The 21,982-nt window shown below is 50.3% G+C and overlaps 12 protein-coding genes across 12 annotated transcripts; 7 read left to right on the plus strand and 5 right to left on the minus strand.

The window, feature by feature from the left end:
- The first annotated feature begins 920 nt into the window (after nt 1-920).
- On the plus strand, nt 921-1,546 carry BDQ94DRAFT_75717 (cupin domain-containing protein). The gene is made up of 3 exons (XM_026776465.1): nt 921-1,077; nt 1,170-1,401; nt 1,476-1,546. The coding sequence occupies exons 1-3, from the start codon at nt 980-982 to the stop codon at nt 1,500-1,502; spliced, it is 357 nt and encodes a 118-aa protein (XP_026623396.1). The 5' UTR covers nt 921-979; the 3' UTR covers nt 1,503-1,546.
- A 1,435-nt stretch (nt 1,547-2,981) lies between these two features.
- BDQ94DRAFT_173067 (serine/threonine-protein kinase) lies at nt 2,982-4,954 on the plus strand (the record flags this gene model as incomplete). The annotated part of the gene is made up of 2 exons (XM_026772089.1): nt 2,982-3,549; nt 3,600-4,954. 2 exons carry the CDS (start codon nt 2,982-2,984, stop codon nt 4,952-4,954), a joined length of 1,923 nt encoding a protein of 640 aa, XP_026623397.1.
- BDQ94DRAFT_148907 (uncharacterized protein) lies at nt 4,920-5,959 on the minus strand (the record flags this gene model as incomplete). Its single annotated transcript, XM_026767273.1, has 3 exons — nt 5,812-5,959; nt 5,401-5,730; nt 4,920-5,324 (listed from the first exon to the last, which is right to left on the minus strand). Coding segments are annotated over exons 1-3 (421 nt in total), but the record flags the coding sequence as incomplete, so codon positions are not given.
- A 270-nt stretch (nt 5,960-6,229) lies between these two features.
- Nucleotides 6,230-8,585, minus strand: BDQ94DRAFT_181679 (ferric reductase family protein). The gene is made up of 2 exons (XM_026773949.1): nt 8,192-8,585; nt 6,230-8,144 (listed from the first exon to the last, which is right to left on the minus strand). The coding sequence occupies exons 1-2, from the start codon at nt 8,344-8,346 to the stop codon at nt 6,257-6,259; spliced, it is 2,043 nt and encodes a 680-aa protein (XP_026623399.1). The 5' UTR covers nt 8,347-8,585; the 3' UTR covers nt 6,230-6,256.
- Nucleotides 8,586-8,876: 291 nt separating this feature from the next.
- On the plus strand, nt 8,877-10,281 carry BDQ94DRAFT_148911 (copper transporter family protein). Its single transcript, XM_026767274.1, has 3 exons — nt 8,877-9,643; nt 9,711-10,023; nt 10,118-10,281. Exons 1-2 carry the CDS (start codon nt 9,066-9,068, stop codon nt 9,823-9,825), a joined length of 693 nt encoding a protein of 230 aa, XP_026623400.1. The 5' UTR covers nt 8,877-9,065; the 3' UTR covers nt 9,826-10,023; nt 10,118-10,281.
- A 225-nt stretch (nt 10,282-10,506) lies between these two features.
- Nucleotides 10,507-12,125, minus strand: BDQ94DRAFT_181683 (Gfo/Idh/MocA family protein). The gene is made up of 4 exons (XM_026773950.1): nt 11,933-12,125; nt 11,747-11,880; nt 11,089-11,683; nt 10,507-11,016 (listed from the first exon to the last, which is right to left on the minus strand). The coding sequence occupies exons 1-4, from the start codon at nt 12,043-12,045 to the stop codon at nt 10,626-10,628; spliced, it is 1,233 nt and encodes a 410-aa protein (XP_026623401.1). The 5' UTR covers nt 12,046-12,125; the 3' UTR covers nt 10,507-10,625.
- A 998-nt stretch (nt 12,126-13,123) lies between these two features.
- On the plus strand, nt 13,124-13,867 carry BDQ94DRAFT_173072 (putative GPI anchored protein; the record flags this gene model as incomplete). The annotated part of the gene is made up of 2 exons (XM_026772090.1): nt 13,124-13,540; nt 13,592-13,867. The coding sequence occupies 2 exons, from the start codon at nt 13,124-13,126 to the stop codon at nt 13,865-13,867; spliced, it is 693 nt and encodes a 230-aa protein (XP_026623402.1).
- A 1,452-nt stretch (nt 13,868-15,319) lies between these two features.
- BDQ94DRAFT_148914 (palmitoyl-(protein) hydrolase) lies at nt 15,320-16,643 on the plus strand. Its single transcript, XM_026767275.1, has 6 exons — nt 15,320-15,464; nt 15,528-15,539; nt 15,622-15,712; nt 15,773-15,826; nt 15,882-16,270; nt 16,328-16,643. The coding sequence occupies exons 1-6, from the start codon at nt 15,382-15,384 to the stop codon at nt 16,428-16,430; spliced, it is 732 nt and encodes a 243-aa protein (XP_026623403.1). The 5' UTR covers nt 15,320-15,381; the 3' UTR covers nt 16,431-16,643.
- Nucleotides 16,644-17,761, minus strand: BDQ94DRAFT_148918 (serine hydrolase FSH). Its single transcript, XM_026767276.1, has 4 exons — nt 17,503-17,761; nt 17,395-17,413; nt 17,251-17,331; nt 16,644-17,185 (listed from the first exon to the last, which is right to left on the minus strand). Exons 1-4 carry the CDS (start codon nt 17,542-17,544, stop codon nt 16,683-16,685), a joined length of 645 nt encoding a protein of 214 aa, XP_026623404.1. The 5' UTR covers nt 17,545-17,761; the 3' UTR covers nt 16,644-16,682.
- Nucleotides 17,743-19,299, plus strand: BDQ94DRAFT_148919 (putative short-chain dehydrogenase/reductase family protein). The gene is made up of 2 exons (XM_026767277.1): nt 17,743-18,206; nt 18,272-19,299. Exons 1-2 carry the CDS (start codon nt 18,038-18,040, stop codon nt 19,108-19,110), a joined length of 1,008 nt encoding a protein of 335 aa, XP_026623405.1. The 5' UTR covers nt 17,743-18,037; the 3' UTR covers nt 19,111-19,299.
- A 567-nt stretch (nt 19,300-19,866) lies between these two features.
- On the plus strand, nt 19,867-21,552 carry BDQ94DRAFT_148920 (nascent polypeptide-associated complex subunit family protein). Its single transcript, XM_026767279.1, has 4 exons — nt 19,867-19,945; nt 20,216-20,296; nt 20,700-20,873; nt 20,953-21,552. Exons 2-4 carry the CDS (start codon nt 20,251-20,253, stop codon nt 21,198-21,200), a joined length of 468 nt encoding a protein of 155 aa, XP_026623406.1. The 5' UTR covers nt 19,867-19,945; nt 20,216-20,250; the 3' UTR covers nt 21,201-21,552.
- On the minus strand, nt 20,986-21,837 carry BDQ94DRAFT_75789 (uncharacterized protein). Its single transcript, XM_026776466.1, has one exon. It carries the CDS (start codon nt 21,678-21,680, stop codon nt 21,216-21,218), a length of 465 nt encoding a protein of 154 aa, XP_026623407.1. The 5' UTR covers nt 21,681-21,837; the 3' UTR covers nt 20,986-21,215.
- Between the last annotated feature and the right edge of the window lie 145 nt (nt 21,838-21,982).

A 21,982-nucleotide genomic window follows, 5' to 3' on the forward strand; every position in this document is an offset into this window, starting at 1 on the left:
TAGGTAGATATGAGGGGTGGTCAGGTGGGTGGACTTGTTAGGATAGGCTTATTGAAATTGATCGAAGTCGTCATGGACGTCGAAGATGACGAGTATGATCAGTTGCTTGCCTGCATTTCGTGGTTGAGTATAGTATAAGATTAATAGGGTGAGACGGGCGCCAGCAGGAAGAGAAAGGAGGGGAGGGATGGATATGCGAGGGGGGGATAATTACCGACTACTTAGTTGCTAACTACTTACACTACTTACTAACCAACCTTGAAGGACTAACTATCTTGTCGTATCATATCATATCATATCAATCCACGAGGATTGGCGGAAGTACTAACCCATCTGGGGTAAAATATCCTGCTTGCTTGCTTGCCTGCTGCCCTGCCCGTGGTCGGATATCCATACCCTTCTCTCCCTCTTAGGCTACCTGATTCCTGATTTCCATTGTTCCTGTTCGGATCTAGTATCCTATCTATTCTTCTTTTCTGGCATAGCTGTTAGTCGCACATACTATACTGTCTCCGTCTCTTTACCTGTATCAAGCTCACCCCGGTTTCCTCCGGCCTATCTGATAACTTTCCGGAACTGAGCAGACTGACTGATCTTCCCCTCATCGGGGTTTTCTCTGCTTGCTTGCTTGCCTGCTTACTAACTACCCCTCAGTTCGCGAACCCCTGCTGGGATTGTCGCATGTTGTGTCGATAGTCTGTCGAAGCGTGCTATCTATCCTACTACAGAAGTCAGATCCGTGCGAAAGGGAACAGACAAACAGCAAAGGAGAGGAAAATGGATTGCTCCGCACGAGTATAGAATCTCCGTTGTAGGTAATGGGATCAGAGATGTGCGAGGATAATGACTTGGGGGGTTTTTTGTATATAATGGTTGTGTTGGCCTGGCTAATTAGGAGGATAGAATACTAGCAGATTGGCATCTAAGTACTATCTATTTGTGGTTACAAAAGATCAAGTCTACACAGCAAGCAACAATCATGGCTATCGCATTCAAGCACCACCCTCGATCTCAACAAACCTACGAGCCTCCGCTCATTGCCAATGAGAATGCTTTTCTGGGGGATGTGGATTCGAGGTATATCCCCTCAAGTTCTCTGGTTATTTCACTCATAATCATAGTATGAGTGAGTTATTAATTGTTATTCGGTAACACTAAACATGGGATAGTGACAGCTACAACCCCGAAAAACCCATCTCGGCCGGTTTCTACCGTCTTGAAAAAGGCACCCCGCTGGTTTACGAATACACCTTCGATGAGATGAAGATCATCCTGGAAGGCAAGTTCGAGATCTCGGATGAGACCGGCCAAAAGGTTGAGGCGTTTCCGGGCGATGTGTTTCATTTTCCCAAGGGGAGTAAGGTTACTTTTACGACGCCGTCTTATGGGTTGGCTTTCTTCGTGAGTCTACTTTTCTGTTTTTGCTTCTCTTCATTATTGTTTTGCTTTTTGGTTGCTGACTGACTGGATGGTAGACGGGACAACGGGCCAAGACTGCTTGATTGATGATGTAATTGATTTATCCTGGGTTGTTGAGTTAGTGCCTTGCTGCTAGGAAGGGCTATTTGTTATCGAGGAGGGGTTTCCACACTAGTTTAACTGGAAATGTGCGGGAAAAGTAGTTGATGGCTGGGATGGATTGGGGGATGAACCATGGTTTGGTAGACAAAAAGGTCCACTGATTATGGGAGCGGTTCCTTGGTTGTGTTTACGGGAAGTGTAAACAAGAACCAGGGCGCGATGACGATGGGTGGATTGCACCCCTCTTTTCTCTAAATCAACCATCATTATTTCAATATGGAATCGCTTTCAATTTAAAGAATGTAATTGTTGTAGTCTGGACCGGAACACACTGTTGTGTGACTGTCACAGAGCTGTATACACCCAATGGATGGGATGGGATTTAAACATCACCCACACCACCATCACCACTACTAAAAAGGTTTCCCCCCTCCTAAATGATCAACTCAGCTACCATCTTAGATCTGCCCCATGGGATCGGAGACGATCTCACCAACAAGGTTCCAGATATAGAATTACGACTAGTTTCACCCCGATGGCTGGACACTAGTTTCTCACCCTCGTCTAAATGTAGTGGGAAAATGACGTGCAGAGACAATCTGACTGGTGGTGGGAAAGCATGACTCCATCCTCAGCCTCACGAGTTCCCCAATCACCAGCCGAAAGGGCGTCAGGAACGAGATTGACTCGCGGCTGGCCCTGGCATCGCAACAGGCATTGGAGGAGCAGATGGGATCGGAACAAGGGAGTTACCCCAGCAACGTTGCGATGGTCGCTGAGAGAGGGGCGGCGCAGAGATGGATCGGAGGCATTTCGTTGGCCTGCAAGTCAGAGTGGCGGGCTTCAGCTGCGGCTCATCTTTTGCTGAAGTTAAATTGGTTTCCTGCCAGAAAGACACTGTACTTGGAGGAGAAAAGTGGATGAGTTTGAGAGAAAGAAAGAAAAGAAAGTAAAGAAAGAAAGTGAGAGAGCGAGAGAATATTCACTTTTTTGACTTCCTTCCCCCTCTCGCCCCTACTTCTACAACTTCCTCTGTCCTTTTTCTTCCTTCTCCTTCTTCATCACTACTCAATCCATCGGGCATCGTCTCTTTCTCCCCTGACTGACTGACTGACTTGTTCTTGTCGGGTCACCCTCGTCCTTGCTTCTCTCCATTCCTGCCCGAACAAAGTCATTCATCCACTCTCCTCTTCTGCCTCGTTGCTTTTTCCTGTCTGTCTCCGCCCTTTCTTTGCTTTTTCAAATCTCCCTTTTGTTTTCCATCGCATTTCTTTTTTCGTTCGCTGGGGATTCCGAGTCCCTCTACTCGTGCTTTAATTTCCTATCCCCCGTTCCTTTTTAATCTCCCCGCCACGACCTCTCTCTTACCTCGCGGTCGTTGTTTAGAGACACCCGTGCCTGTGAGCTCATTCATACCTCCACCGGTTGAGAACGGTCGCCAGCACACTTCCGAGCCCAACATGGCTCTCAATATCGACACCTCAGATCGCCCAGGCCTCCGTCTCCCCAACCCGCCGCCACTCCTTCATACTCGTGCCGGAAATGAAGCTCTCGATCGCCCCTCCACGCCCGCTGAGACTGGGTTCACTAGCCCTGTGCAAACCCCCCAAGGGAGTCCCAGCAAAAACCGCATGCCCCCCGGCGCAATCGACCTGCCCAACGTGTTCGAAAAAGCCCTCAAGCTGAACCCCACCTCTCCCACCAAAGGCACCTATAACCACTACAACCACCCCATGTTCGCGCCGCCCCGATCCGGCGAGGACTTTACCGAAAGTGTCATCCGTCAGCCACCGGGCAGTCCCACGCGCAAATCCAACAAAGAAAACACTCCCCCCAACTCCACTCGTCTCACCAAAGACCTCGGTCCGAACCCCGCGGCCGCTGCCATCTCCCGTCATGAGCCATACCAGCAACGAGATCTCGAGAGCATCCAGCGTCGTCAGGTCCCCATGCGGGGGTTGACCCCGGAGGAGTTGGAGAAGCTGCAGAATCCCCGGGTCAAGCGACTGGTAAATGTGACACAGCTCTGTAGGTACCATACCCAGCAGGTGCTCTCAGTGTATTGGCTAACTGTCTAGACTTCCTCGATCATTACTTTGATTTATTGAGCTACGTGCACAACCGCCAAAACCGCTATGCGCAGTTCCGTTCTTCCAACCCCGAACCCCCCGCCACTCCGATGGAGACGTATGAGCCCGCTCTGCTGAAATATCTGGGTCGGGAACGGGCCCACCTCCGCAAACGCCGCACTCGACTCCGCCAGCACGACTTTCAGATCTTGACCCAAGTGGGCCAGGGAGGTTATGGACAGGTCTATCTGGCGCAGAAGAAGGATACGCGGGAGGTGTGCGCGCTCAAAGTTATGAGCAAGAAATTACTTTTCAAGTTGGATGAGATCCGCCATATTCTCACCGAGCGCGATATCTTGACGGCCGCGAAGAGCGACTGGTTGGTCAAGCTGCTCTACGCATTCCAGGATGATGACCAGATCTACCTGGCCATGGAGTATGTCCCAGGAGGTGACTTCCGCACGCTGCTAAATAACACTGGAGTCTTGCACAATCGCCATGCGCGGTTCTACATTGCAGAGATGTTCAGCTGTATTGATGCCTTGCATGCGCTGGGGTACATTCACCGCGATCTGAAGCCAGAGAACTTCCTCATTGACTCGAGTGGTCACGTTAAGCTGACCGACTTTGGCTTGGCGGCGGGTATGCTGAACCCTGGCAAGATTGAGTCCATGCGGGTGAAGCTGGAGGAGGTTGGCAACACGCCGGTGCCCTTTGGTCGTCCCATGGAACAGCGCACGGTGGCAGAGCGTCGCCAGGGATATCGGTCGCTGCGAGAGCGTCAGGTCAACTACGCCAAGTCGATTGTTGGCTCGCCTGACTACATGGCCCCAGAAGTGTTGAAGGGAGAACAGTATGATTTCACGGTCGACTACTGGAGCTTGGGATGCATGCTCTTCGAGGCCCTCGCCGGATACCCGCCGTTTGCAGGCGCGACGGTAGATGAGACGTGGCAGAACCTGAAGAACTGGCAAAAGGTGCTCCGCAAGCCGGTATACGAAGACCCGAACTACTTCCTGTCGCGACGCACGTGGGACCTGATCACCAAGCTGGTGGCCTCGAAGGAGAAGCGATTCAAGAACATTCAGGAAATCCACGCGCACGACTACTTCAGCGAGGTGGACTTTAACCATCTGCGCGAGCAGCGTGCGCCGTTTGTGCCCGAGCTGGATTCGGAGACAGACGCGGGCTACTTTGACGACTTTACCAACGAAGCGGACATGGCCAAGTACAAGGAGGTCCACGACAAGCAACGCGCGCTGGAAGAGATGGCGGAGCGTGATGATAAGATGAGCAAGGGATTATTTGTTGGATTTACATTCCGGTACGCCTCCATCAGCTGTGTGATTACAGGGACATGCTAACAACAACAACAGACACCGCAAGCCGGCCATAGACGGGCTGGGACGCGGCTCACCGCGCAAACCGATCGCGACGGACGGATCATTCGGAACGATGTTTTAGGCTGTATGAATCACGGGAGTTCTATTCGGGCACGAGCTGGATCTCGAGGATTGTTTTAGCGAGTACGGTTTTAATGGCATTACCAATGGGATGTGGTATGAGAAAGGAGTTGTGTATGATACAGCTATCGTAGAAACATCCCTGCATACATCAATTCGCAGTATACACTTGAACAGAATAGTAAATTGCTCAGTTCAACTCCTGCACCATCTTCAAAATCTCCGACTCATTATCCCCAACAACAGCCTGTCCTTTCGTCCAATCGACCGTCTAGCCCCAGGAAACCTGTTAGCACGCACAATCCCCCTTAACCCTTCACCTCAAAAAAACAAATGAAGTCACTTACAATCGGCCTCACAAAAGATCCCTCCGGATCCGCTTTGAACCGTTTAATCGCATCCTCCGCATCCCTCGCCCCCCTCACCACCTCCTCAACCTTATACACCTTCCCGACCCCCGAGCCACCTCCCGCACCACTACCCGACACATAATCAAGTATATTCCGCAACTGATCGCTCGTCGGCGGGGCCGTGCTCACTTCGAGTTGGAATTCGCCTCGCGGAGTAGATGTCGTGCTGGCTGCCGTTGTGGATGCGCGTTGCAGGATGCTGAGGGCGGATTTGCTGGATGCTAGCTGCGGGGAGTGGAAGAGGGTTATCGGGTCGAGGGTTTTGGCCTGTTCAATTACTTCCGTTATTAGCTGGTAGTTGGGGATGGAATTGGGGGATGGGTGGATGGGATTAAGGGAGATGCGTACGAAGCGGAAGACCATTTTGGATGTTGGTTGGGTTGAATTGAGGGGGATGTAGGTGTAGGTGTAGGTGATAAGGTTGTGTCGTGTTGATGTGCTGAGTGGTATTGGCAGGGGTCTGTCTGTCTGGCTGGCTGTTTTGTTCTGGAGGAGATAATTGGAGTGGTTGGGTCTTGCTGATTACGTCATATGATTTTGACTCACTCCATACGGAGTAGTGTTGATATTTGGTTGCCCGTTTGGGTGCCCGACTTTTGCTTTCAAATTCTTTCTTTTTGGTTTTACTGTTAATGCGGTTGTTTGTTGAATATTGGCTGGCTAACTGTCATTACTTAATGGTATAGCAGTGTATGTGAATTCATTTAAGCAGTAGATTGCATCATTTAGTTCATCGAGTCATCATTGAAAGTCAAGTCAAGGGTATCATTATCTATATACATATGCTTATAGCTCACCACCCAAACTGCTCAACATGCAAATATATCCCCTGCGCCCCTGTCCCCTTGTGTACTGCCCGCTCATCGCTCAGACACACCACGCTGCGTCGCACGTCGTCGGACAGTCCGCGGGGTCCGCACACCACTACCGCGCTCTCGCCCTCAGCTTTCTCGAGGACCTTGCGGATGATCGTGCGCGCGTGCGGTCGACCAGACAGGACTGTAAGATTGGGTAGTGGTTTCTGCGCGGGCTTCGAGTCCGATTCTGTTGCGAGCTCGCTTGTCGTGGACGACTGCGGCGCGGCATGCCCCGAGCATGTGCAATTCGTAGCGTCGATGGCATCTTCATCTTTAATGGGAGCGGTGCAGCAGCAGTTTCCGTCTGGTTGACACCCGGTCTGCTCTACAGATTCAATGGCTACAGCATCGGTCGCTGATTTCTCTGCTTCGAGAGACTTCTCATTCGCGGGTAGGGTCGTCTGCAGCTGTAATAGTGACTGTTCCTGGGCGCAGAGCGTGTTTTGCGCCGGTTGCTCTAGCTTCTCGTCACAAGTGATATATATGCTCATCTCGACCTCTCGGATGATGTCCGGGTTGGCGAGCCGAACTTCTTCAACATTCCTCAGCACCTCCTGCAATTGGTGGTCGAACCAGCTCAGCTGCGTGCGCGATTTGATCACCCAGACGAACCGAATCCGCTTGGTTGCTGCGAGCCGCCGTGTGCTTTCAGCCTTCCACTTGGCGACTATATCCCGCAGGCACGGCACAGTGAATGTCGCTCCCATGCCTCCAGCGAGTAGAATCACGCTGTCAAACTGCTTCAGAGGTCGCATTTGTCCATACGGCCCCTCAATAAAGACTGTACGTGCCCGCTTCGCGGGCACCTGGTCACTAGTCCCAAGCACCTGGTGGTTCTTCGAAGCATAACGGAAGAAGCGTCGAGTGCCGCCCTTTTCTGCGCGCACGTACATCACCATTTTGTTGTCTTCCGGAATAGACGCAATGGTAAAAGGATGGCTCTGCAGAGGCACGATGGAGTGGCATGTGAGAAACACATGCTGACCCGGCTTCCACCCGACTCCGGGATTCTCAATCGCTATACGAGTTACATTGCCTGGTAACGGGGTGAAAGTCGCCCGGTTAGCCCAAAGGGCATGGGCCGGACTCTTCGAACGATGGAATATCGACAAGTTCGCATAAGTTGCCCACAAGTAGCGCGCCACCCGGTCGAAGACAAGAAAACCGATCGGAATCCACACCCACACCTTGACTTCTGCCGGTGCGTGGAGCCACACAGCAACGGTGAAACCAACAAAGGTCACCAGATGTTGTAGAACGAAGAACTCGTACCCAAACCGTCGAATCGGGGCGGCGGACGTAATCACGATAAAGGTCAGAATGATCCATGCGGCGAAGCCTCTCGTCGCCAGGGTGTAGTTCTTCAGCTCATAGACGATGTAGTTGTAGCGGCCCCAGTCACGAAACCAGAAGCACATGTGGATGGTAGCGGTCAACCACAGCGTCCGCGCGATCCACCGATGAAACCAATTGAGACGCTCGTAGCTCATACCTACGAGCATGCCGATGAGATTCTGCCTGCCCGCCAGGAGGAAGATCAACGGCAGCTGGCAAATGGCGATAAACCCAGTGCGGTAGCCCACATCTTCCCATTTCCATTGGTCGGCCGTGTCCAGCTTGTAGAAACAAAAGACGAGCACGACGATGAGGTTGGCCAGGATGATGGCCACAGGGCCCAACGGCGCAAAGTGATAGGAGTGGCCGCGTAATGACAATGGGGGCAAAGTCGCGTAGCTTGCTTCACGCACGATGGCCGTTAAGGTGGCATATGTGCTGAAGAAGATAGACTTGGGCTTGGAGGGGGTCAAGGACGAGTCCTTTAACCTGGGAGAATGAGCATAACGTACTTCGATAAACGTTAGTATACTTACCTTTGGTAGGCGAGGAAGCGATTCAAGATGTTGATGACGGTTCCAGCAGCGATGGCACTCCCTACAACAGCCCAGTACATCTTCTGCAAATAGAACAGACCAGGCACGCCATTTCCCATGGACATGTGGCCCATGCCAGACATGGACATGTCCATCTTGCGGGTATGTAGATTTGTCTTCCGGGATTAGGGTATCAAGAAAAAAGAGATCAGTATATACTAGAAATGAAGGATTAGCAGTATCTGGGTGTTCAAGGCATGATGGTCGAAAGACATGGCACAATGTACATGTCGCGGGGGACGAAAGAGGAGGAAGCGAATGACAATTAGGCGAAAACGAGAGACTGAAGGCCCGAGATCGAACCCGATGCCAATGCTGGTATAGTCGATTTGAGTGTAATTGAGAGAAAATGAGAGGGAATCATGAATAATGAAAGAGTGAGTAGTAATAATCTGCTCAATCCCCACCTGCTAATCCGGCCATGCTTTCGGACGGGCCTTGAGCTCTGCAGCTGCTGATTGGCTCCCGCGGCCAAAATGTGCTCAAATGCCGCCCAAATGTGCTCTAGCGCCATCGGCCGCTTGCTTGGCGGGTCCGCGAGGTTTCGAGGTCCTTTAAAGATGCGGAAAATCACCGGGTGTGACAGCCATGGCCCGCTTTTTGATGTCTTCATTAACATTCCATTCCTCTTTTCCCTCTTCCTTTTTCCCAACCCGTCATATATAAATATCTTGTACATAGGGCTGGTGCTTGAACTTCTTTGCATATCTTGGTTTCCCACATTCCAGTTCACCTCTCCTACCCGAACCGTCCATACCAAACACCATCCTAATCCTACTCTGCTCCACCCACACTACATCACGACTTACCAACAATGGACATGAGCTCTATGACCGGTATGGACATGGGGACCACCTCCACTACCATGTCCGGCATGTCAATGGCTACCACCACCGCTGCCTCCGCATCGTCCACTATGGACATGTCTATGGGCTCCTCCACCTCTACCTCTATGTCCATGCCCATGTCCTCCTCTTCTTCTTCTATGTCCATGTCAATGTCAATGGTCTTCATGAACGCCCACGACACCCCCCTCTTCTCCAACCAATGGACCCCCTCGTCCAGCGGTACCTATGCCGGTACCTGCATCTTCCTCATCGTCCTCGCCATCATCTCCCGCTGTCTGGCCGCCTTCAAGGCCCTCATGGAACGCCGCTGGCTTGACGCCCACGTCAACCGTCGCTACATCGCCGTCGCAGGGAAATCCACCGAAGCGGGTCGCATTGACTCGGATCCCGAATCCAAAGAAGCCAGTCTCATCACAGCCCAAGGTGTCGAGGAGAAAGTCAAGGTCATCCGCAAAGCGGCGCGCGAACCACTCCCTTGGCGTTTCAGTACGGATCTTCCTCGCGCGCTGCTCTTTCTTGTCATCACGGGTGTCTCTTACCTACTGTATGTTCCCATACCCTCTACCTCTATAGATAGAAGAAAACCACATACTGATACAATTCAAACACAGTATGTTGGCCGTCATGACCATGAACATCGGATACTTCTGCTCTGTCCTCGCCGGTGCCTTCCTGGGCGAGCTTGCCGTGGGACGCTTCATTCAGTGGAACGAGCATGAACATTAGTCCTACCCACATACATATCCATTTCGGGTTACTCGAACATAACGACTTCGATTCTAATGCACGGTGTTTTCGGTTCGGGTGTTGGGTCTGGCGTTGCATTGCATTGCATTCATTTCATATTACTGGGATAGCGAGCCTGTGACATGTGCACTGTTGGCTTTTTTTGGGTTTTTGTCAGATACCACATTCCGCTTATTGGTTTTTTTTTTTTTTTTTGTTTTTTTGCGAGCCTGTGACATGTGCACTGTTGGCTTTTTTTGGGTTTTTGTCAGATACCACATTCCGCTTATTGGTTTTTTTTTTTTTTTTGGATCTCTGCTCTGTCTCTTTTTGGCCCTTCCATTGGTGATACCATTACAGTCGAAGGGGGGTGTGATTAGCTTAGACTCCAGTACATAGAGATAATGTCGTGGGAGTGTTTTGGACAGTGTCGGCATAATGGGACATGAGTTTGGTCGAAAAGTATTACATGGGGTACTGCATAGATAGATCCTGGTAGGCTTTGCAGGTTATAGTGTACACTATTGGCAGGTGGCGTGATCGGCTGTAGGTTGTCCCACTCCTATTGGTGCGGATGGGAACCACACGGACGGCGCGGACAGGGATCCATGCCACTAACCGCGAATGGCAATTGATACGCTGCGATGTCTTTCAGATTCAACTTGTTGATGCTATTCATGTTGGAAATCCATCCGTAAAGATACCGACTACTTACTTTGTATCGACAATTTGTAGGAATACACAGGCCGCTAACCACTGGCCCCCTTCAAAATCCCCCATTGGATCAAACTACAAATCCATCATTCAGTTGCAATCTCAAAAGCACTGGTCGGCCGTGCATTCAATCCCGCCTGAACGTACGTCTCGTCGATCGCCTCCATCTGCGCAATGCTCTCCTCACCGTCGATCCACACCCCGGAGCCCGCCCGACCCTTGATTCGATTCACAAACTCTTCTAGCTGACAGCGCCAGGTCGTCCACCATTCCTGATACGTTTGTGCTCGCACATCGCCCGCTGGCCAATTGTATGCTTTGAGATGCTCCGTCACATCCCACGTCTTCACAATCTCTTCCCCTCGGCGGATAGTATGCTTATCGCAGATATCGATCCGGTGATAGACTGTCGGAATGAGGTGATTCCACAACGTCACTTTCCGTTGGACAAAGTGGCGCTCTTCATTGCCCTGGCCACTAAGTAGTATCTCTCCTGATCCTGCCTCGGTCATGGGCCATTTGAACGATGGCAGGGAATGAGATCATGACGCCGGAAGAATCGAAGGTCCTCCCCCATATAACAAATCACCCCTAATTTCTGCGGTCTTGTCACTGTCCGTAGCGTAGGTAGCTTTTATTGCCACGTCAATTTGTGGCTCCACCTGAGATCCATCTGATGCAACAGGCAAGGGGCGATGCATTGCTTCAATGGGATTGAGATGCTCCCCCCTACCCAGGACCTGCCGCACGCAGGAGAGAGGATACGTTGCCAAATCCATGAGACAGCCGCCTGACAAGCCATATTTAAAGCGGATGTCATCCTTATTCAGATACCCTTTGGGAAGATACTGCTGGGAATAGACACGGTCTACAGTCGCGCCCCAGGGAAGGTGATTAACATGGTAGAGAAAAGCCTGCCAGGCTGGGTGAAACTGATAGTGAAAAGCCTCAAGGAGCACTGGGGCATTCGGTCCAGTCACCAGTGGGTGCCGGAAGAGTTTCCGTGCCTCCTCGGCATTCGAGCAGGAAGGCTTCTCAAGAAGGACATGCTTTCCTGCTTGAATGGACCGCAGGGCCCACTCGTAGTGTAGAGAATTCGGCAGAGCTATATAGACTGCGTCGATGGCTGGATCGTCCAGAAGGTCTGACACGTGCATTTAGACTCTCCATGCTCCGTTAAGGTCAAGCCAGTTGTGGAGAAGCTCACCTTGATAGGTGTTATGGACAATCGGAATGCTGTGCTTCTTGGCGTACTGACGGGCACGCTCGCGATCACGAGCAGCGACCGCTGCCACGATGACTTCCGGGTGCGACTTGGCGGGGGTAATCACGGCTAGGGGGCTAGAGCAGACATAAGTTAAACGGCCTGCATGTCGGTGCTTCATCAACTTACGCTATGGTGGATGCTCCAAGCAGTCCTATTCTGATGGCGTCATCCCTCTTCGTCGGGGTCGGCGGGCTAACTGCCGCATAGTAGGCTCTCTTCACGAAATCGAAGAATAACATAATGAATGATGGCTGGGTAAATGTTGAATTTCAATTAAGTCTCTGTAAGACTGTCTGATATGCCAGTGTGGCAATGGCACGTAAAGGTAGCACGGACAACTCTTTGTTGTCAGAGGCGGGCGCTTCCCGCCATCAGTCGTTCTAGACTGCATCGCCAGACAGCAGGTGACTTCCGGATTTGATGTCTCCGTCTAATTCTCTGTCTCACTCATTTACTTGGGAAGCTGCTGCTGGCGCTCCTTCCAGTTGTCACAGTATCAACATAGAGCTTTCCTAGAATGGAGAGTGCATAGCATCTATCTAGGAAATCAATGTCGCTCAGTTATCGAGTGCAACGGCATTTTTAATGTCAGCACCGCCAGATTATCATGATCTCGAATCACGCAATGCTCTCTCTAAGTACAGAGTCGATCCGGTCAAATTTCCACAAACTGACTGTTGGGCAGATGAATTATCGAGAACTGACTCGGTGGCGGAACTGAGATGTGCCTAGAAATGGTGAGCCGGGTACCATTCCGTTCCTTGGCTATTTAGTGCTATCAAACTGACACCGAAACTACTAGTAAGTAGACATCGTATAACCACAATGCTTCAGAGCATAGTCCTCCATGTCTTATATCCGAGGGCATAGACATGGGCTCAGACACAATGGGCTGGCTTGGCAATCCCCCACATGGGCGGACTTGAACCGGGGAACTTCACCGGATTTGCCAGTCTTGAGAAGAAATGAGCACATTTCCTAACCCAATCAGCCCTAGTGCTGCCAGGACTCACTGCAGGGTCCCTTGAGCTCCAGCTGCTTAGTGGCACAAAACAACATCCGAGATACATGTTAGTGACTAGTATCAGATCCATCGGCTTTGGTCTCTTCTGCGGGAATAGTGCTCGCTCATCCTGTAATTTACCTCGCTTAACCCTGTACAATCCCGGCCCTGCCGTAGATTTTTACTATAACCAGCTCTTACCCGCTCGGAAGCAAGTCTTGCATGAGTATAAAACCATCGAGGGTTCCTGTGTAGCATCTATCCCACGACACTTTCGCTCTTCACATCGCCCCGATTCCTCAATCTTCACCACCATGAAGCTCCCTATCCTCTACCTCGCATCTCTTGCGCCCTTGGTCGCCGCCCACTTCGAGCTCAAGTACCCTACCAGCCGTGATGGATCTGAAGAGGAGATGACCCAATTCCCCTGCGGTGGAGCTGCCCAGTCCAGCAACCGTACGCAGGTGTCCATCTCCGCCGGTTCTTTCCCCGTCGCATTGTCCATGGGCCACTCCCAGACTGCTGTCGAGGTCCTCCTGGCACTGGGTTCCGATCCCGGAACCAACTACAACATTACCCTTCATCAGACCTTTGAAATCCAGGGATTGGGTGCTTTCTGCCTTCCGCACATCAAGTTCGACGAATCCATCCTCGGCACCAACATCACCGATGGAATGAATGCAACCGTGCAGGTCCAGAGCAATGGTGACCCCACCGGAGGCCTCTACGCTGTATGTTGCCCTGTCGATTGCTCGGTGTGAGAAGATGCTAACTTCGCCCAGTGCGCCGACATCCAGTTCTCCTCGACCGTGGATTACGAAGAACCGTCCTCCTGCTCGAACAACACCGGTGTGACTGCTGTGGCCTTCACTGGAGCTGCAGCAGAGCGCAACGCGAATGAATCTACTGCCTCTGGAGAAGCACAGAGCAGCTCCTCTTCTAGCACTTCCTCGGGCAGTTCAACCACTGCGACCTCCACTGGCGGTGCTGTTGCTTTGGAGACTGCTGCGTGGGGTATGCTGGGCGCTGCAGTTGTCGGTGGAATGGCTCTGCTGTAAGAGATAGGGCCAAATACCACAACCGTCTATGTTGTATTATGCAACCTGGTACACTGGGAGATGAACTGGGCTTGAACCTACCTTGCCTTCTCATGTTTATTCTTCTAGAGTTGAGGGTCTACGAGAATAACATCATATTCGGGCTTCTGGATTGTCCCTCACCGACAATTCCATTGCCTCGATTACATCTTGTCGCGACATAATTCCCATGTGCGCAAGACTATCCAATTCATGTACCAAATTTCTGGAGCCGTATATTGTGATCACTAGTGTGTCCGAATTCCGAACCCACATCTTGGGTATACATTCTCGGGTTTCCAAGCTCAACTTGTCGAGGTGAAAGTGCAGCATACATTTTATGATTTATGAAATACCCATTGTAACTAGCGAGAGCCAATAATCAAAGCGAAATTACTCAAATCACTGGAAATAAATCTCAAAATAGTTGTATACTGGCATTGTATCGTCTTGTTATTTACCCTGTGTATATTCATACCTAGTGTCATACCGTCGCAAAGTAATCCAAGCAAATTCCATGCCGGATACAACCAATACGGATCACGAGCCAAGCTCTTGAACAGATTCCTTTACTATAATGTGCTTCTCTTCGAGGAAGACAGCTCGCCTTGGCTTACTTTGAAAATGTGTTTGGCTAGATATTACTCCGGGATAGTTGAGTACCAGCATAAGCATAATGCTCTTGCATTTCAGTCCCGGTTATGACACATGATACTAGGATTGATTTCATATACAGCCATCATTATTCTAATGAATTTTCCACAGGATGTTCTTTCCCTTGACATCAAGCCACTTTTGGTTTACCTTTGCCATTTGACTCCGACCTCACTTCATGAGGGCCCAAAGAAGTGCGTAGAGAGGGTTATGGAGTATTTGATTGAAAATCCATAGTACCGTACTATTAGTAGCTGTTGGAGCCCATGGTTGCAGTAACTGTTACCCTTGGATAATTACACCTTTGAACCACGAAGACCTCACAAAACCCAGTTTATTGATATTAATATCATAATGTCCTGAGTTAATATAGTAACCTGTGAACAGACACTGTTGAGGTCGTCGATCGTTTATACCTAGTATTCAAACTAAAAGTAGATGACCCTGATATTGTCTCTTTTCTTCATCGTAGTATATAAATTTATACGACTATGTTTATCTATGGGAGACCACCTAGTACTACTAGACAGTTTTTCATGCCAACATCTATCCCTTGAGCAACCTACATGATACAAACCCCAATATAGTGGTGGAATCGTGTCTAGTCAACCCGACAGATCTATCCAATAGTCGATAGTAGTCAGTAGGCTGTTCGTCATACTGGATAATCCATCATTGATAAGGAGCCAATCTCCGAAGGCGGTAGGCCAACATCCTCGGCAGAATCGCGGGGAGAGGCCGTCCGCTCGGCATAATCCATGGCTCTCTCCCACTGTTTCCATCCTTTAAACACTATCCTTTGTGTACGGTGTCTCATCTAACCCAAGGGAGATAACTTCAAAATGGCTACACGCGCCCCCTTTATTGTTCCGGCTCTGAAGAAGCACACCGCGACGGTGATCATGGCCCACGGCTTGGGCGACAGGTTGGTCTCCAGCATACCGCGGTCTAAAATATTTACAACTGGCTAACGTTATCCTGTAAACAGTGGTGCTGGATGGTACGTATACCGAAACTATCATATCCTATGGCCGGCGACGACGACGGTTCCTACCGAAACCTGAAATAACTGACGACAATAGGATGGCTCTCGCCCAGAACTGGCGTCGCCGCGGCATGTTCGACGAAGTGGCCTTCATCTTCCCGAATGCCCCTATGATCCCTATCACAGTGGTATGCAATGACCGTCACTTACGGAGCTCTGGGAGATTGGGACTAAATTGACGGGTATAGAACTTCGGAATGTCCATGCCGGGATGGTACGACATCTCCAAGCTGGGTCGTGACGTGAGTGGTGCAGCTAGATCTATATTCCGGGGTAAGAGGACTAACGGCTGTATAGTTGGATTTCGAAGAAGCCATCCGCCACCAAGACGAGCCGGGTGTCCTCCGTTCCCGCGAGTACTTCAACACTCTCATCAAGGAGCAGATCGACCAAGGTATCAAGCCCTCCCGGATTGTCCTCGGAGGCTTCTCGCAAGGTGGAGCGATGTCCTTGTTTGCGGGTCTCACGAGCACGGAGAAGCTGGGTGGTGTCTTCGGTCTTTCTTGCTACCTGTTGCTTCATGACCGCATTAAGAACTTCATCCCCGGGGACTGGCCGAACAAGCAGACGCCCTTCTTCATTGCACACGGTGAGGAGGACGAGGTGGTGAAGTTCGATTTCGGTAAGCAGTCGGCGAAGATGGTTCAGGAGTTGGGTGTCGAGGATGTCGAGTTCCATTCTTACTCGTGAGTGTTCCGTCCACTTTTGCTTTCCCCTGAATTGGCTTACTTATCTGTGGGTAGTGATCTCGGCCACTCTGCCGATCCCGAGGAGATCGAGGATTTGACGAAGTTCCTTCAGAAGGCTATTCCTCCGGAGGAGGGTCAGTCGGCCGCCGGCTTATGACTTGGTGACCACAGCTCTGTTCCTGCTGCACCCTCTATAGGTGCTAGAATCATATACAGCATTTTCCTAGGCATCGTTGTATGGAGAATTGCGGTTATGCTGTTGGGGATCATCTCGGGAAAGAAAGGGGATGCGCCGATAAAGCAGGATTGAACATACAATTGCTTGAATAAATAATAGATCAAGATGCATGAAATGACGAAATCTAGTAACAATCTATTCATCGCTCGTAATCGAATATACAACCCCCATCTATTCTCCCCTCAAAGCCTTCTGAACCGCAGCCTCAATAACAGCAACCATGGCCTCGGTGTTCTTCACATCAAACGGCACCATATGCTTCGACCCGTGATCATGGAAACTCATCTTGCTCGGATCACACAGCCTGGACAAACGCATACTAGACGGATATAGCTCATCCTGCTTTCCCACAATATTTGCCGTGGGGATATTGACCGGATACTCGTCCCCAGCTGAAGGCTCAGGAATGATCTCGTTGCCAGTGCTATCGAACGGTACGGCACCGCAGATAAATACGGCGACCTTGAACAGAGGCTCCTGATGCGTCTTTGCATGATGTGCGATCATGGCGCATGCCAGTGCAGCACCTTGCGAGAATCCCATAACGGCGTCAAAGGGTCCCTCACGCTCGATGATATCGTAGACGTGCTTCATGGCGGGGGCGAGATATTCGCCCGGTGCCCGGTCACGCGGATAGTGGTTGTAGAAGGGGCCAGTAAAGAGGCCTTTCAGCTCTATTCAATATGTTAGCCATCACATGCCTCCGAATCTTCTGGTGTGAAGGGTGGGGGTGATGTACGAGGCTCAACTTCAGCTTCCATGCAGCCATTGTAGTATTTGAACGTATGGCCATATTTTGCGAGGTCGTATGTGATTCCACCTGGTTGCGGTACAAGTCAGATTGACAATCTTGGCCTGGCGGATTGGACTGTTGTTCAATTACCGGATTGGATCTCGAAGATCTAATGTTTGTTCAACGGTTAGATTTGGATGGCGGGGAAGCGGAGATAAGCCAAAGGAGAGCCCGCCAGCAGGGTAGATGCTTGCTTACTTCTGCGTTGGTACCTGCGCCGTGGAGACAAAGGAATCGCATTTTGGATGGTTGATTAGTGAAGGTGTTCTTTCTGTGTCACTTCCTCTTTGAAAGGATATGATCCTGGGAGACAATGGCTGACCAGGGAAGATGATGAGGAAATGTGTTGAATACTAAACTAGACTACGCCCCTCCGACCGTCAGCTGAAGCATTGGCCTGCCACTAACGTAAGACTCAAAACTCTCAGCCTTCTCCATCTACTCCATTCCTCATCTGTCTTTACATTTCTTCAGTCGTCGTCCTGTCCGGCCCAGACTATGCATCCTTCTCGGCTATTTACAGGACCATTTCTTGTCCTACCCCCCTACATGCAACATGTGAGATGTCACGATTCACGGAGTTTCCATTCAACGAAATGATCTCCGGCACCGAGGGCGGCGCCCGTGCCCCCTTCGAGACCGGTCTTCCTATCTTCTCCCCACTGCGACTTTAGTGGTTCTGCGCATCTGCAGTCTACGTGGACTTGATCGCACTTACTGCTATTCATATTCAATGGCATCTATTGTCAATTTCATCTCGAATGTGCTCCTCCGCCCTGTGGAGTCCTACTGCAGCTTCGGTCCGACGGTGAGTGAAATCACCTTTGGACAGCTGGGGTACTCCTTCAATCCCGAACGCGACATCAATGATCTGTCAGGGAAGGTTGTCTTCGTCACTGGAGGTATGTCATCTATATACCTTGGGCTGTCTATTTCAGTGCGCTAACTTTCCCCGCTTGTTTCGTAGGAAATGCTGGTCTAGGGAAAGAAACCATCCTCCAACTCGCCCATCACCGCCCATCTCGCATCTACCTTGGTGCACGGAATGCGATCAAAGCCGAAGAAGCCATCGCTTCAATCCGGGAGCAGGTCCCATCCGCCGATATCAGACATATATCCCTCGACTTGTCCTCATTCAAGTCGATCCGTGCCGCTGCCGAGCAGTTCACGTCAGAATGCGATCGCCTGGACCTCTTGATCCTTAACGCGGGAATCATGAACTGCCCGCCTGCCCTGACAGAGGAAGGATTCGAGATTCAATTTGGGACGAATCATATCGGGCATTTCCTACTTACTCAGCTACTACTGCCCACACTGCAACGAACGGTTGATCTTTCCAGGGATGTCCGTGTAGTAACGTTGTCCTCTGCCGCGAATGTCGCTGCGCCTCCCTTCGAAGTCATGACTTCTACGCCGGCTTTACTAGCAGATCACACTTTGGCCCGATACTGTTCATCAAAGGCAGCGAATATCCTTTTTGCGTCGGAGCTGGCTCGTCGCCATCCGGAGATTCTGTCTGTCGCGGTACATCCCGGCTCCGTCGTGAGCGACCTATGGGATCATTCGATCAAGACGAGTGTCGTCGCCAAATACAGTATCGGCGCTCTCCTGGCGTTCAGTCGGAGCATACGGAGCGGAGCACTCAACCAACTCTGGGCCGCAGGGGCGAGAAGAGAATTGCTGACCAACGGAGCTTATTATGTTCCCATTGGGGTGCACGCTACGGGCAACCGGTACGCAAGGGACGCCGATATGGCGCGGCGACTGTGGGAGTGGACTGAGCAGCAGATTGCGGACAAATCGTAACCTTATCCGGTTCCAATGATGTTTTGGTCATCCCCCACCTCAGGCCCTGTATCTAGAGATCGACGAATTAGCCCAGGATATGCATGGCCATGCCTCGGAAACAACACTGTGACTGTCATAATATAGCAAATAATCGATATTCTATGGAATAACATGATGCGATACTGGACGTTGCTTCAGGGTCCGGATCGCGGGGTTGATGACGGGTAAACTCGTAGATTACCGGATTCGGTATGAGATGCCGGAAAGCGGGTGGTGAGCGTCAATCCCGGCGAGACTCATTGGCGGCCACAAACTGTCCCAAGGTGCCAAACAACCTCTCAAGAAAAAGGGACCAACCTACTCCCCATAGAAAAAATATTCCTAGTTCAACGTCCCAGCCACTTTCACTATCCCTCTATGACATTTTGAAAGTTGCCGATCTCCCTCCATGGACGCCAGTCTAGAAAGTCAGCAGCGGCAGCGATCGTTAGGGTTTAGCCGAGGAGCCTCCCTGTCCAGATTCCTCGTTTCGCCCACAACCAACTTCACCCAGCAGGTCCACGAAGCGCCTTTCCAATGAAAATTGTAATCCCATAGCCAGAAAGCACATATTATAACCATAGTATATAGAGCAATAATCTAATTACTACTGAGCGAGCTACACTGTGTAGAAAATAATATTAATGTTGTAGAAGTACTGAGAACGCAAAGTCGGCTTTGCATGCTCTGCTCCCCACACAAACCCGTCCGAAGCGCATCATCGAACTTGACTATCCTCATCCTCATCCTCCCACTTCACCTCCCTCCTCTTTCTCTCTCCAGCACCAAATCTCTCCCCCATCATCTCCTTTAGGTACGTATTATACCCCGTTATTCCTACCTCTAGAACCCGTTTTCCCTTGGAACATTTCGGAATCTTTTTATCTGTCGCCCATCGACGAGTCATCCGCGAAACTCTCTCCCGAATTTATTCGTTCCAATTTCAATTCGATCCGGTCGCGCGAATTCGACGCTCAACGCTCCGCTTCCTCCGTTTACGCGAGAATGACACAGCACAATTTCCACAATACACTCAAAATTTTACGAGGACAGACATCTGACCGTCTTTGGATTTTTTTCACAGGTTGAAAGCACTCAAGCTTCAATACTCCCGTCAAAATGGATCAGGCAAAGTTGGCTAGAATGCAGCAGAGCGTGCGGATTGGTATGTACCTCCATATTCTTTTCGTCTTTTCTTGTTAAGCTCTCTTGTGTTATTGCTATTGCTCCGTTCGCATCCGATTTATAATCAATACCCATGGGAGCGAGGTTAGTGGGGGTGAGCGAGGGAAGCTATCCGGTGGTATTATGGGATCGATCTCGATCCGATTCTGCAAGGAACAAAAGAGGAGGAGGAGCAAATGGGCTTGGTTTGGAAGATCAAGGCCATGTCGGATTGCTTTATATTGTTGCGTTGCGTGTTATTGTTGTTTTTAAACGAAGTTATGACGAACAGCTAAAGCTAACATATCTTTCTTAACCTCACAGGGTACGTATAATGACACATTCGCATCCCACGAGACACAAACCGAGATCAGAACCTATGAATCGAAACTAACAACTCAACAGAGGCAAGGGTACTCCCCGCCGCAAGGTCAAGAAGGTCCACAAGTCCTCCGGTGCCGACGACAAGAAGCTCCAGGCCACCCTGAAGAAGATGAACGTCCAGCCCATCCAGGCCATCGAGGAGGTTAACATGTTCAAGGAGGACGGAAACGTCATCCACTTTGGTGCTCCTAAGGGTATATAGTCCCCACACCTTTACCCAACATCTCACATAAGGCATTCCCCAGACCACTGACATGATTTTGGTTGGTATAGTCCACGCCTCCGTCCCCTCCAACACCTTCGCCCTCTACGGCAACGGCGAGGAGAAGGAGCTCACCGAGCTCGTCCCCGGTATCCTGAACCAGCTTGGCCCCGACAGCCTTGCTTCCCTCCGCAAGCTCGCCGAGAGCTACCAGAACATGCAGAAGAACCAGGCCGGCGCTGACGGCAAGAAGGACGATGAGGAGGATGATATCCCCGATCTCGTCGAGGGCGAGAACTTCGAGAGCAACGTTGAGTAAATTTAAAAAATACCTTTACCAGCTTGAATTATTTGAGGAATTGATATCATCTTCGTTGCCTTGCCAACTTTCAAATATATGTGTTGATGAATTGAGTGTGTGTGTCTGTGGGAATATTGTATTACCCAGTTCTCTGAAATGGATGATTCCAATCATTAAAAAGAAGGAAAATGAGGCTTGTGTGTGCTGCTCTTTTTGCCTTGTGGGTGTGCGCGCTGAGCGGATTCGTTCTCTTTTTCCTGCATATGATATTATGCTTGGAGCTTGGAGCTGGAGCTGGAGCTTGAGTTCACGATTGTTGGTTGGGAAGAAGTCAGCTTTTCTTATAATGGAAAGGATCATACTATTTTCATCTTCACTCGGACTTTTGGGGTAAAGGTGAGGGAGGGTGAGAGGTGTTTTGAGGGGGGATGTAAATTTTAAGCCATTGGGTCTGTCTGGATCACTGTCATCGGGGATACGGATGACTTGCCTGGTCATGAAAATCGGGGAGTTGTAATGCGGAGAAAAGCCATGACATATTAGTAATGACTGAGCATTGTATCAGTCGTTGTAATGGCTCATTATCTCGAAATCTATCTAGAAAGACATGCGTATACGACTAATGACGCACGTAAATGCAGTATACTGATAATAAAAGCTTCTATGATGAATGTGGTAATGATATCAAACACAATCGCTTTTCATATGGTGAACGAACCTCGCTGAACAAACAAATCAATGGGTATTGGTATACATGAAGCATCATAAGATAAAAGCCAATATCAGTCACAGACAAGCAA

This window comes from Aspergillus welwitschiae (assembly GCF_003344945.1).
Source record: "Aspergillus welwitschiae strain CBS 139.54b unplaced genomic scaffold BDQ94scaffold_30, whole genome shotgun sequence".
NCBI lineage: Eukaryota > Fungi > Ascomycota > Eurotiomycetes > Eurotiales > Aspergillaceae > Aspergillus > Aspergillus welwitschiae.

Excerpts from the sequence above, each read along its gene's own strand:
- BDQ94DRAFT_75717 (XM_026776465.1), top strand. The coding sequence starts at position 980 with ATGGCTATCGCATTCAAGCACCACCCTCGATCTCAACAAACCTACGAG. Across the intron at positions 1,078-1,169 it reads CTGGGGGATGTGGATTCGAG|TGACAGCTACAACCCCGAAA; the intron begins GTATATCCCCTC and ends AACATGGGATAG. Across the intron at positions 1,402-1,475 it reads CTTATGGGTTGGCTTTCTTC|ACGGGACAACGGGCCAAGAC; the intron begins GTGAGTCTACTT and ends ACTGGATGGTAG.
- BDQ94DRAFT_181679 (XM_026773949.1), bottom strand. The coding sequence starts at position 8,346 with ATGGACATGTCCATGTCTGGCATGGGCCACATGTCCATGGGAAATGGC. Across the intron at positions 8,145-8,191 it reads CGCTTCCTCGCCTACCAAAG|GTTAAAGGACTCGTCCTTGA; the intron begins GTAAGTATACTA and ends TCATTCTCCCAG.
- BDQ94DRAFT_148911 (XM_026767274.1), top strand. The coding sequence starts at position 9,066 with ATGGACATGAGCTCTATGACCGGTATGGACATGGGGACCACCTCCACT. Across the intron at positions 9,644-9,710 it reads ACGGGTGTCTCTTACCTACT|TATGTTGGCCGTCATGACCA; the intron begins GTATGTTCCCAT and ends ATTCAAACACAG.
- BDQ94DRAFT_181683 (XM_026773950.1), bottom strand. The coding sequence starts at position 12,045 with ATGTTATTCTTCGATTTCGTGAAGAGAGCCTACTATGCGGCAGTTAGC. Across the intron at positions 11,881-11,932 it reads CTTGGAGCATCCACCATAGC|CCCCCTAGCCGTGATTACCC; the intron begins GTAAGTTGATGA and ends TGTCTGCTCTAG. Across the intron at positions 11,017-11,088 it reads GGACCTTCGATTCTTCCGGC|TGGCCAGGGCAATGAAGAGC; the intron begins GTCATGATCTCA and ends GATACTACTTAG.
- BDQ94DRAFT_148914 (XM_026767275.1), top strand. The coding sequence starts at position 15,382 with ATGGCTACACGCGCCCCCTTTATTGTTCCGGCTCTGAAGAAGCACACC. Across the intron at positions 15,827-15,881 it reads TCTCCAAGCTGGGTCGTGAC|TTGGATTTCGAAGAAGCCAT; the intron begins GTGAGTGGTGCA and ends ACGGCTGTATAG. Across the intron at positions 16,271-16,327 it reads GTCGAGTTCCATTCTTACTC|TGATCTCGGCCACTCTGCCG; the intron begins GTGAGTGTTCCG and ends ATCTGTGGGTAG.
- BDQ94DRAFT_148918 (XM_026767276.1), bottom strand. The coding sequence starts at position 17,544 with ATGCGATTCCTTTGTCTCCACGGCGCAGGTACCAACGCAGAA. Across the intron at positions 17,186-17,250 it reads GGAAGCTGAAGTTGAGCCTC|AGCTGAAAGGCCTCTTTACT; the intron begins GTACATCACCCC and ends CATATTGAATAG.
- BDQ94DRAFT_148919 (XM_026767277.1), top strand. The coding sequence starts at position 18,038 with ATGGCATCTATTGTCAATTTCATCTCGAATGTGCTCCTCCGCCCTGTG. Across the intron at positions 18,207-18,271 it reads GGTTGTCTTCGTCACTGGAG|GAAATGCTGGTCTAGGGAAA; the intron begins GTATGTCATCTA and ends CTTGTTTCGTAG.
- BDQ94DRAFT_148920 (XM_026767279.1), top strand. The coding sequence starts at position 20,251 with ATGGATCAGGCAAAGTTGGCTAGAATGCAGCAGAGCGTGCGGATTG. Across the intron at positions 20,297-20,699 it reads GCAGCAGAGCGTGCGGATTG|GAGGCAAGGGTACTCCCCGC; the intron begins GTATGTACCTCC and ends AACAACTCAACA. Across the intron at positions 20,874-20,952 it reads CCACTTTGGTGCTCCTAAGG|TCCACGCCTCCGTCCCCTCC; the intron begins GTATATAGTCCC and ends TGGTTGGTATAG.
- BDQ94DRAFT_75789 (XM_026776466.1), bottom strand. The coding sequence starts at position 21,680 with ATGACCAGGCAAGTCATCCGTATCCCCGATGACAGTGATCCAGACAGA.